The sequence below is a fragment of the Xyrauchen texanus genome, chromosome 9 (genome assembly GCF_025860055.1).
Source record: "Xyrauchen texanus isolate HMW12.3.18 chromosome 9, RBS_HiC_50CHRs, whole genome shotgun sequence".
Classification (NCBI taxonomy): Eukaryota; Metazoa; Chordata; class Actinopteri; order Cypriniformes; family Catostomidae; genus Xyrauchen; species Xyrauchen texanus.
This window is the reverse complement of record NC_068284.1, coordinates 11,309,220-11,322,158: the sequence shown is the minus strand read 5'-3', so window position 1 is coordinate 11,322,158 and position 12,939 is coordinate 11,309,220. Positions and strand designations below refer to the sequence as shown.

The window sequence follows — 12,939 nt, the reverse complement described above, 5'->3', positions numbered from 1 at the left end:
ACAATCAAAAGCTGATAGAATAGGGGAAGGCAAAGTTTATGAAATAAGTTCCACTTCATTTGTGTCAGAGGCTAGAAAACAGAGACATTACATCTGAAGAAAATGAAGCTTCAGACATAAATTTGCAAGTCTGGACAGCCGTTTATTTCGCCTCTGCCCTCCCATCAAATTATGAAAGAAGACAAAAATGTAACAATCACTGGTGGTACAATCTCATTTTAAACAAATACTGTCTAAAACTGACCCTTGCAATCTGTAGATATTCATAAATAATCTTGACAAGGCTATGAATGACCTTAAAGGAATGTTCTGGGTAAAATTCTAATTCAGCGCTGTCAGACTGAAAGTCACAGATGCTGTAGATTACCGCATTATGACGACTCCGTTCATATAAACAAAAAACGACACAAATCCATTTAAAAGGAATGAATATGGGGCAATCCTTGTTTGTTTGCCCCATTCATACCCCATTGTAAGTGTGTAACAGCCAACATGTTTTTTACAAATTGAGGGACAAATTTTCTGTTTAATCAACAGCATTTGAGAAGCTTAAATCATATTTAACCTAGAATATTCCTTCGTCTCATTTCTCAGTTATCAATACTTCCATGCAGAACTTTATCATGTACAAGCCTTGCCTAATATTCAAGCTTCAGTTGAAAAGCTCAACTTAACTAGCCCTTAAAACTTAAAAGGAATGTTCCGGGTTCAATACAAGTTAAGCTCAATCAACCATATTTGTGGCATAATGTTGATTACCACAAAAATAATTTTGCCTCATACCTCAATTTCTTTAAAAGAAGCAATAAACAAGGTTCTAGTGAGGCACTTACAACGGAAGTGAATGTGGCCAATTTTTTTTTACATTAAAATACTTTTCAAAAGTTTAACCACAAGACATACATGATTTTAGTGTGATAAAATCACTTTTCTGTGTAAAGTTAGCCAATTTTACAACATCAACAACCCTAAAACTATAGTAAAAATTACAATTTAAACAACGTTTCAGCTCAAATAATACACAAGTTTTAACTGAAGAATTAATGCAAGTGCTTTTATAAAATAAGCTTCACATTTCTGTTTAAACCCTCCAAAAATTGGCCCCATTCACTTCCATTGTAATTGTCTCACTGTAACCCAGATTATTGCTTTTTATTTTTTTTAAAGGAGGAATGAGTCTAAATAACTTTTTGTGGTAATCAACATTATACCACAAATGCTGTCGACTGAGCTTAACCCAGTACATTTAAGTCGTTTCTAAAAAGCTCTATCAATCAAAGTGACAGATGAAAAGAGTACATAAAGAACCGTAAATGCCATTTCATTTCTTTTTACAGTATGACTTAACCTCTTTTCAAAATAGATGATTTAAAGTTTGACCATCTGTGTAGTTGTGTTAAAAGTAATTAAGCAGGACACATATATATATATATATATATAAGTCATTTGGGCAAGCTTTCATTTTACATCCCTGGTAGTGTGCAGGTTAAAATCAAAGACATCCTTGATTACTTTTACCTACAGTGGCAAGAAAATGTATGTGAACCCTTTGGAATCACCTGCATTTATGTATACATTTATCTTAAAATCTGGTTTGAACTTCATCTATGTTACAATAATGAATATACGCAATTAGTTTGAACTAAAAACACAAATTATTGTGTTGTTCTTGTACATATTTAATATATCATTCAAAGATTCACAGTGTAGGTTTGTAAAAGTATGTGAATCCCTAAGCTAATGATGCTACACAAAAGCTCATTTGAGTCAGGAGTTGGCAAACCAATTATTGAAATGAGATTTGAGGTGTGGGTTAGAGCTGCTTTGACTTATGAAAGGCACTCATACATTTTGAGTTTGATATTCACATGAAACATCAGCTGACGTGGATCATGCTTTGCAAAAGAGATCTCAGAAGATCTACAATCAAAATTATTTGCTTTGCATAAAGTTGGAAAGGGTTACAAAATTATCTCAAAGAGCTTAATTATTCATCTGTACACAGTTAGACAAATTGTCTGTAAATGGAGATGATTTAGTACTGTGGCTACCCTCCGCAGAAGTGCTATCCAGCCAAGATGACTCAAAGGCCACACCGCAGAATGCTCATTGAAGTAAAAAAGAACCATAGAGTGACAGTGAAAGACTTTAAGGAATCATTGGAACATCTCTGTTCATGAGTCTACTATAAGGAAAACATTAAACAGGCATGGTGTCCATGACAGGACACTACAAAGGAAGCTGCTGCTTTTTAATAAAACATTGCTATGGGCCTTGTTTGCCAAAGACCACCTTGACACTCTACATCGCTACTGGGAAAATGTTTTCTGGACTGATGAAACTAAGGTTGAATTGTTTGTGAAGAACATAAAGCACTACTTATGAAGTAAAAAGGGCATTGAATACCAACATGAAAACATCATCCCAATGAAGGATTGTGGAGGGGGCATTATGATTTGGGGCTGCTTTGGGGCTTGGACTGCTTGCCATCATCAAGGGAACAAAATGTACCAAAATATCCTTCAGGGTAATGGCAGTGTGTGTGCAGTTGGGTAATACATCAGGACAATGAACCTAAACATCGAAGTAAATCCACTACAGAATGGCTTCAAAACTAAATTATAAAAATCCACCTCTTGGAGTGGCCCAGTCAGAGCCCAGACCTAAACCCAATAGAAATGCTGTGGAAAGACCTCAAGAGAGCCTCAAAACGCTTAGTTGAGGTTACTGCTGCCAAAGGAGGATAAGCCAGTGATTCAATCCAAGGGTTCACTAACTTTTTTCCACAGCACTTTGAATGTTTAATGGGATGAGTTCAATAAAGACATGAGAGATTATAATTGTGTGTTGTTAGCTTCTGCACACAATTATAACTTCTGTTTGTATATACTTGTGACACATTTTATGACCAATTAATGGAGAAACCAGCTAATTCCAAAGGGTTCACATACTTTTTATTGCCACTGTATTGTGTAATGTAATTACAGTTATAACCATTTTCTTCAATAATATCTTAAGCTCTTGTATAAAGACTGTGCATGCAAAGTTGCAGCAATTTCGACATTGCACGCCAATCTTGCCCATGCCAGGAAATACAACATCACCTATGTGATTTCTAACAATTATATATTATAAGACCATTAAAATCATATTAATCGGAACTCTGAAACCAACAACAAAAATAAAATGTATTAATACCATGTACACTCATTCTAAAACACAAAATAGTCCCTGTCAATCCTGCATAATTCAAGACAAGATGCTAAAGTTGAAATAATCGCATCTCATCACTGACGATGACCTAAAACCTTCACAAACTGCAACTGACTATGGTCACTATGTTCTGAACAAGAACATCTAAGGTCTGACCGTGACCTCGGTGTGCTCAATTATAACCCTTAGCAAAAATACACAAAGCGATTGAGTGTTTAAGGATTGCTTAGTTTCTGAGATCAGATTGCCAGTCTTGGAAGACAGATGCATGGAGTACTGTTGCATTCTAATCTTCGTCATCCTCTTCATCCTCACTTATTCCATGTCCACGGGCGGCGTAGGTGTAGCTGGCCAGCGCAGTGCTGTGGTGTGGGGAGGAGGGAGGGGAGGTTTTGGTGAAGAAAGGTAGACGGAAGGTCGGAGAGGGGGACCGTTCTCGTGTAGGACTGCTGCTGGGGCTTTGCCGTGGACTGATGGCCTGTAGCATACGCCCCTTACCCTCCTTCAGCATGTGCTTCTGTTAGAAAGGAAAATGAAAAGTGGGCCAATAACAGAGCTTGAGTGAAGCAATGGATATTTGTGATGTAAATTATATAACTGAAATCGTCCAAGAATGGCTAGTATACATATGGATTCACAAATTTCGTGTTCGCCTGTTGGTTTAGTAGTGTCTATAGCAGTCTACTTGAAACAATCAACAGAAAATGTTGGCTACAAAAGAGTAGCTGCATTCTAAATCACATACTTCTGCACTATTCAACACCATATTATAGTGTAAGTACTGTATTGACACTGAAAATGCAAGGAAATTAAGTGTACTACGAGTACCCGGATGATCCGTAATAACAAAGCGTGGAATGTTGGACTTAAATGGTTGCAGCTTGCTCTACGCAGAGGAAGGGGCAGGATTACCTGCCAGCGATGGTGGGTCGACAAAACAATTGTTATGATAGTACCTTACAAATGTGAGATGATTGCTTTACTATAACTCCATAAGATATAAGAGGCTGGGTTACGTGCTACAGCAAGTGGCAACACATTGCATGCATTTGAAATGTCACTTTCATCAGCTGAAAATGGCAAATGATTCCATTTAGTAAATAAAAGCTCTGATACTACCTTTTGAGAATTCAAACATCAGATGACCGAGTGTATAATGTATAGTGTAGGTGCACAAAACCTAATTGTCTTAGCATTATGCTCCCTTATAGGATAACTTGTTTTGGCCAAATCCTCAAAGTATAGGTCTCTGTGGAACAATAAAATGTGTTTCCCAATCTGTGGCCATTTTCAAACCGGGATGGGTGTTCTTCAAATATCCAATGAAAGTAGGAATCTGAATGTAGTAGGAAGAAACATATGCTCCTCAAGTATGCAAACACCGAAACAATTCAAGGATACAGTCCTGTTTTACATACTTGCCAAAGTACATACAATTTACGTTCTTACTTCACTATGGCAGTAAAATATCTAAGTACTCAAGGGTATGTGCTCAGGATGAATTTCTGGATGAATCAGGATGTAATTTCAGGATGAAATTAAGGTAGGATGAAATTACGGTGCCTTTCAAACTGTTCTGAGACTAGTTTCCTTAAGAGATCCATTTCTATAAAAACGCTGTTGGTTAAGCCATTATCTGATTAGGCAGCAAGGCACTAGGTCAGCTGCCTTAGCTTCAGATGCAGTTTGTGAATGCGATGCGCACTTGACACATTTCGAAGTGCAACGTGTGAAATTGCTTCATAGCATTCTTCCAAGATGGCAAGCAAGAAAATAATAATAATAAAATAATAAATCGATGGTTATCTTCATTAGCATCATTAGCTTAGCAACATGCTAACATCAAAATCTATTGGATGCAACTGTGCCACGTATCTTATGCCTTGTCCACACTAATACGTTTTCATTTGAAAACGCATCTTTTTCTCTGCGTTTTGGCCTTCCGTCCACACGGAGATAGTGTTTTTGTCCGCAAAAACTGAGCTTTTTGAAAACGCTCTCTGAAGTGGATACATCTGAAAATGCCGTTTTCGCATTGTAGCGTGGACTGTGAAAACAGATATATCTGAAAATGATGATGTATTTGTTGTCATGTGATGCAGTCATGTGATCTATCCAACCAAAACAATCAAGATGGCGGACCGTGTTATAGCGGCGCTGTACTACCTGATACTCACTTTGACAGTGTTGTTAAAAAATAAATGTTACTTTGTACAACCATCACATTGCATTCCTTCAATGTTGCATTCCTTCAAAGTCTACTCGGAATTGGTGTCCGGTGACAGAACACGAGGACAATTGCGTTTCAGACCGTACATGCAAGGGGATTTTCCACATACGCAGTAACATGATTTAAGCATGTTCATGCGTTTCATTGTGGATGAGCAACTTTTGGAAAACGGTTGAAAATGCTAGTGTGGACGGAGAACAGTTTGAAATGAAAACACAGTTTTCAAATGTATCCGGATTAATGTACACGTAGCCTTAGTTCTATTTTGAGTGGTGACTGAAGATGTTTCCTGTAGGTAACTTATTAGGTTACATTTCAGTTTTTAACATTTTTGCATTCAAAAAAATAGATGGATTGCAAGAGGATAAAGCAAATAAAAGTGCACCAAGACATGTTTTTAAAGTTGAACTGTTTTTAATAATATTAATTAAAAAGACTGTGTAAACACACCATTTCCAAGAGTCTGTCCTGTTAAAATATCAAATCATCTAAAATATTTCTTCCTCTAAAGTACTAAAATAATCAATAATGTAACCATTAAGGATCTGGAACTGTTAAGAGGAACCAGAATCATACAATTCTTATAATACTCATTTCTACAAAAAAGCCAGACGCTCATGGTGTGAGATGGTGAAAAACAACTAGATGCATCGGAATGGATCAAATTGTCCATTCAGCACATTTATATAGATCAAGACGTTTTGGAACAGAGCTTTTCTTTGTCTCAAAACAAGTCACTCACCAATGCTCCCTCCGGTCCAAACATCTGCAAGAAGTTGCCAATTAACTCGCGGGATTTCTCCTCCCATTTCTGGATGAGGTCGATGCTCTTCTCCTCCACCTTCTGCACAAACTCTTTACTCTTCTCTTCTACATCCTTCACCTTCTTCTTCACCTTGTCCACACGCTCCTGAAGGTGGTACTTCTTTTCCTGGGCATCAGAAATAAAGCACAACAAACCATTTATCTTTTAGCGTTAATGACAAAAGCATTACTTGTCAAAGACAATCTAGTCTTGAATTTGAAACCATGCTATGCCAATAAATAAATAAACTTAAGAGCACACACATTGATGAAGCTGACGTTAAGCTCTTTCGCGGTGTAGCCACGTTGAAGATTACGTCGCACATACACATCGTAATCTCGAACGATTCGTGTGATGATGTCAGAGGTCGAAATGCCCTCTGTCCGTTGGGTTGGTGCAAACATTCCTGTAGAAGCCCATAATAAAGAGATATGTGCACTAATTAAGCATGTAGCCAGTGCACTTATTACAAGGTGCCTTGCTCAAGAGCACAATGGTTACAATTCATGGATAATAAACCTAAAACCTATTAGTTTCCAGATAGACCTTTTAAAACTACCATACAATAACTCCACATTCTGCTACACAAATCCAATCCAATAGTTTTTCAATACTGGCATCAAGCCTTATAAACTAAAACTGGGATGCACAACTCTTCGGTCATTGATTTTCTCATAAAAAAAAAAAAAAAGAATTAAGACCCGTTTCTCTATTTGCTGTCCTCACCTGCTTCTTTGATGTGCTTGTAAACATCATCACTGCCAGCTGAGGAGTATGGGATGTCATCATGGGCCACAAAGTCAATCTGAGGTATCAAAACATAGCCTTTTATCAGAAACATGAAAACTCAATAAAAACTTGTGACCTTAATATGGTAACATTTTACAATAATGTTAATGCATTATTTACCAAGAGCTAACAATCAACAATATATTTATACAGCATTTATTCATCTTTTTTGCTAATGCTAGATGATAAAAATACAATTGTTCATTGTTAGTTCATATTGCATTAATGTTAAAGTACACGTATTTGGTGTTGAAATTAACATTAACCAAGATTAATAACTGCTGTTCTTTGTTAGTTCATGTTAAATAATGTAGTTAACAAATATTAACAAATGGAACCTTATTCTAAAGTGTTACCCTTAATGTTTTTAATATGTAGTAACAATTTTATAGAAGCAATAAGTAACTTGATTCTGTGCTATATTCATAATATAGTCAGGGCTAAAGGTGTTTGTTTACATTTATTACTGTTCTATTCTCAGAGTTCTTACCCGATGCTTGGTGAGGAACTCAGGTGTGAGAGTCCATGGAGCATTCCGGACCACCTCGTCCACATAGCGACAGTGGCTAATCGCATCATAGCGCTCGTCCTCATTCATGACGGTGAAGCCCTTTAACTTGTGTGTGAGGCCATCGCTGCACACTGCATTGAGGTGGAAGAGGCACTTAATGCAGACAGCTCTGACATTAACATGGGCTCTGTGCTCAATTCTCAATGAAGCCTAGTTCAATAACTGCAGCTGGCAACTTTCAGGAAGTACATTTAAAACATTTCTCACAGCACCTTTAAAAATAATAATTGTAATTAAATAGTAAGCATTAAGCCCCAACAAAGGAGAAATACAGTACCTTCAAATAAACAAAGACTCAATGATCAATAGAAAAACATGCTTATGTTAACTAAACTTACCGCCTACAATGAGGTGAGTGTTGGGGAAAAGACATTTAGCCTGCATTAGAGCACGGGCATGTCCTGAGTGGAACATGTCGAAGATACCATCAGCATACACTCGCACAGGCCTGTCAGCTAACAGGAGAAAAGAGGGTATCACATTTCATGGCATCAAAGCAACTACTAAATTTAGACACACATTCAGAACTGATAATGGCTAAATAATTTTGCATGTACACTTTTGTGTGATAATTTCAAAGAACAATTAAACTAAATGAATATTTTTTTTAAATAAACATTCCTTAAAAGATCAAATATGCACTTCCATTTCCCAGGGTTTTATTTTTGTTAAAACTGACATTTTTAGATTTACTTTTATCCGTGTCTTCATTATAATTGTTTTCCTACTTATCAACTACCTTTTATGTATAGATCTAACTGTTTTACCCAGATTTTAATATTAAAATATCCATCACAAAATAATTATTACATTATCAAAATGATGATAATCTAAAGATGGAAACTAATTCAATATTGATTGTGTGAAATGTATTTATTTATTTCTCCCCTTTTCTCCCCAATTTATAACTCCCAATTCCCACTACTCAGTAGTTCCTCATGGTGGCGCAGTTACTCACCTCAATCCGGGTGGCGGAGGACAAGTCTCAGTTGCCTCCACTTCTGAGAATGTCAATCTGTGCATCTTATCGCGTGGCTCGTTGTAGATGACAACGTGGAGACTCCCAGCACGGGAGTCTCATGCTACTCTCCGCGATCCACGCACAATTTACCACGTGCCCCACTGAGAGCGAGAACCACTAATCGCGACCACGAGGAGGTTACCCATCAGTGTGACTCTACCCTCCCTAACAATGGGCCAATTTGGTTGCTTAGGAGACCTGGCTGGAGTCACTCAGCACACCCTGGATTCGACCTCGCTACTCCAGGGGTGGTAGTCAGCGTCAAATCATGCTGAGCTACCCAGGCTCCCAAAATTATTTATTTATAAAAAATGGATGTTCTCGAATTTAGGTCATGATGAGTGACTCCAGTCAGGCTTCCAAAACAACCAATTGGCCGTTGGATAGAGTCACGTTGGGTTAACCTCCTCGTGGTCCACCTGGATTGAGGCGAGTCACTACACCACCACGTACAAAATTGGGGAGAAAAGGGGAGGAAATTACCAAGTTTAAAAAAAGTGCCAGTGAAGAGCGTCCTTGAGACAAGTGATGTGTGAATAAAAATCACTCTGTAATTTTGTGAGATTACTATGCAAATTATTATTATTTAATTTTTTTGTATTGTGAGTATTTTGGATACATAAAATGCTACCTATGAAATTAGCCTTACCAAGACAAAAGAAATCTGCCATTTTATTACAAAAAAAAACTATACATCATTTGAGATGTATTGTGGTGGCAATATTCATGTTCATATTCACTTTCAGAACACAAATGACAGAATTCTCCTGATGTTGTATGTCCACTGTTGGACATTGTTAGCAGGCAAATTAAATAACTTGTTTTAAGGGAGTGTATTCTCTAAATGTCCACAGGACCAAAAGTGCTCATAGTTAAGAAACTTCCTTACAAGCATGCTGTGATACTTTTTAATTTAGTCATTTAGCAGACACTTATCCAAAGTGACTAACAAATGATGAACAGAATAAGGAATTTATCATTCAAAAGTCCATAATTTCTGTAGTAAGTTTCTATAGTAGCTAAAGTGGTATGGTGTGTCTAGAACCATCAAATAATTGACTAAATTTGGTTTCAGAGGACAAATAACTTACGTGGAGTGCCCCTCTGAGCTTCCTCCATGGTGACACGCTGATATGGCTTATCTTCCACTGACTCAATCTCGTCTGCATATGGAGCTGGGTATTTCAGACCCTGAGGGGCGAGAAACATAACAATACCATCTCTAATCTGTACACACATACACACTCTCTTTCACCTTTATCCCACTCACCACTGTGCAACGCTTGAACTTCAGGGGTTTCTCGCCCTCCTCTGCTTCTCCATTTGATCCTTCTCTCTTTCTCTTCCTGGACTGTCGTCCTGAACAGTGGGCCTCCATTCAGGCTCTGTGAGACTTTAAAGACCAAATAACAAAACCCCAAAAAACAGTGTAAATGATGTTTAAATGGCTTATAAGATGGATATTGCAAGTCATACAGACCTTTCTTCTTTACCAGGTTTATATACTGGATGTTCTGCCATATCTCATACTTAAAGTAGGTTTCATCCTATGAAAGTGGCCAATTTCATGGTATGAATTTCATACAAGATAAATAAAAGAATCTTCTATGAATTTTGCATATACATTTATGCCAACATATATTTCTTACACATTTCAGGTAGAACATACGGTAATCTTTTCGATCTTTTGATCAATCTTTTCCATATGGAATGTTTTTTGTAAAACAAAGAAAAACATGATTTGAAAAGACATGTCCAGATCATATTTCACCCCTAAATAAAAACAAAAAATAAATTTTGGAAACAATATTTCGATTTTTTTGCATTGTGACTATTTACATGACCATTAAGCACAACTCTCATAACAGTAATGTAAGGTTAAAAATGTCTTGCTCTGAATTTAGATTTTCAAAAACAGCATTGCGACACTGTACAGAATGATTTTCATTGCCACATTACAGTAATGAGAAATATTTGGGGAAATGTGCTTATTTATCATGAAAACAATGCAAAAAAATTATAATAAATAAAAAACAGGCCTAGAAATTTTTTATAGGCTAATGTAATTGTAAAATAGAATTGGTTTTTATTTTGATGTGAAATCTATATGACCTTCTTGAAATTCACCAAAATGTTGAAAAGTATCAAAATAATGTGGCATCTAGTAGAGATCGACCGATAGAGGATTTTCCGAAATGATAACTAAAGTAGTGGAAAAGACGATAACTAACAATCAACCGATTGTTTTTAAAAACAATGTTAAAAAATATTTCCTTACTATAATGGGCACAGACACATAGAGGCTACAGGAGTCCAAAATGTATAAAATCACAGATGCAGTTTTTTGTGTAGCCAGATTTGGTGCATAAATACACAAAAGCAGGAAATACACTGAGGACTCTTATTTTGAAATGACATAGACTTGGATCTTTTACAATGCTCTAAATGTATTTACCAATATATTTTTTGTGCTTTAATGAAGATATACATTTATTTTATTTGTATACACACAATGTATATGCTGACGCTTCCATCTAGTAATATTTTTCTTTGCATGGACTCACTTTTTCAATTTAGAACACTTGATTATCTAATCTAAATAATAAGATGTGGATGAATGATGTCAATAATAAAAGATTTGTATACATCAAATCCCCATGAGGTGTCAGTAATTGCTGTTATTTTACCTCTAGAAGCCGCTGTAATACTGCAGAAACAAACCATCCAAACGAATACATTTTTTTTTAAACTCCTCGCCATTGATTTTTAGCCAATAACCGATAGTTCAAAGAAACAACTATCGGCACCGATTAATCGGTAAAAATTATATATTTTATATATCGGTCTAGCTCGAGCATTTAGCAGTGATAAACTGCAAGTCAAAATTGCTCATAAGTAAGTGTGTCAAATCAATAGTAAAAGAAAAACGCAGTTTTAAAAACCAACATCAACATGATGGTCATGTCCAGGAAGAGCCTATAGCAAACCTTGTCCGAATCCTTCCTCATTCCAATCATTCCTTTGTCTGAACACAGAGCCTTGACTCTTATCAGGATGAATGCATGAGTGACTCAAGTGAAGGGTTGAGGAATGTGCCCTGGACACAGCATTACATCTCCTATGACACGCCTAAAACTGGCACATCTACATAGGACCCTATTTTAGAGATCTGACAGGGATAACATTGAGAAGTAGATATATCCAGCAATCTAGGTTATTAAGCCAACACAAACCTTCTCTGTTTCATTCTCTAATCTAACAGCATACAGTGAGAATGAATCATCCCAAGGGCTGTAGCATGCATACTATTAACAGCAGTCCCAACTGTGCCAGTGTATGTTGCAATTACAAGAAGAATAGTAATAGATTTAGTGGCAGGGGACATGCATTACAATGCAGTACATTTCTACCAAATAAATGAAGTGCATTCCAAGTCAATGCAAAGGGATAAAGATAAATACAACTAAATGTAGGAGGTGTATGTCTGATACGTAATGAGCAGGAGTGTTTCTAAGAGTGACAGTAGTGAATCTATTTAAACAGGCATCTTGATCTCTGATACCATGTTAGACGCACGTGAGACGAGCCATAAACACTTTAATGCTTTGTTTTGGGCCAGGAAACACTCGCTGGTTCTTGTTGTCTATCTTTAGGACACATATATAGTCATATAAACACTATTAATAGCTTCTTACCCTTGTGCTTTAATGTCGTAATGGGCTGCGATGGTCTTAAAGGGATCTTTGAAGGTCTTTAAGGTCTTTTTGATGTCTTAGGTGTTGTTGACAGGTCGAAGTCTGGTTGTAGTTGGGAGTGTCTTGGGATTTAAATAACTTAATGGTGGTGATCTCAGCCCTTCCGATTTGACAGAAGCCACCAATGCGACTGGATCGACTTAATTCAGCTCCAAGATGGCAGCTAAGATATTATGATTTCAAAATAAAAGTCCGGCCATTTTTCCTGCATGCCAACAGAAAATTCAGGGATTATGGACCAAAGACGTCTGATTAAGAGCATAGTGTCATATGTATCACAAATGAAAAGAACTATTTAGTAATGACACTATTAATGAGTTGATTTCTTTCATACACCACCAGTCAAATGTTTGAACACTCTTAACTGAATTTCACAGGTGATCTGACAGGAATATTCCTGGTTCAATACAAGTTAAACTCAATTGACTGCATTTGTGTTGACTACTATACATAATAATAATAATTATAATTATAATAATAACTTCGACTCATTCTTTTCTTTTAAAGTAAGTTTCAAATGTTAAAGTGAACCACTTACGGAAGTGAATGGGTTCA

At 36.6% G+C, this 12,939-nt stretch overlaps 1 protein-coding gene across 1 annotated transcript; it reads right to left on the bottom strand.

Annotated features, from left to right (window-relative positions):
* Positions 1-117: 117 nt before the first annotated feature.
* Positions 118-12,557, bottom strand: LOC127648786 (choline-phosphate cytidylyltransferase A-like). Its single transcript, XM_052133549.1, has 9 exons — positions 12,325-12,557; positions 9,900-10,022; positions 9,721-9,820; positions 7,947-8,063; positions 7,528-7,679; positions 6,975-7,053; positions 6,512-6,654; positions 6,186-6,374; positions 118-3,730 (listed from the first exon to the last, which is right to left on the bottom strand). The coding sequence occupies exons 2-9, from the start codon at positions 10,005-10,007 to the stop codon at positions 3,500-3,502; spliced, it is 1,119 nt and encodes a 372-aa protein (XP_051989509.1). The 5' UTR covers positions 10,008-10,022; positions 12,325-12,557; the 3' UTR covers positions 118-3,499.
* Between the last annotated feature and the right edge of the window lie 382 nt (positions 12,558-12,939).

Coding starts and splice junctions, on each gene's coding strand:
- LOC127648786 (XM_052133549.1), bottom strand. CDS start 10,007: ATGGAGGCCCACTGTTCAGGACGACAGTCCAGGAAGAGAAAGAGAGAA. Junction 9,821..9,899: donor AGTTCAAGCGTTGCACAGTG/GTGAGTGGGATA, acceptor CTCGCCCCTCAG/GGTCTGAAATACCCAGCTCC. Junction 3,731..6,185: donor TTGGACCGGAGGGAGCATTG/GTGAGTGACTTG, acceptor CCTTTCTAACAG/AAGCACATGCTGAAGGAGGG.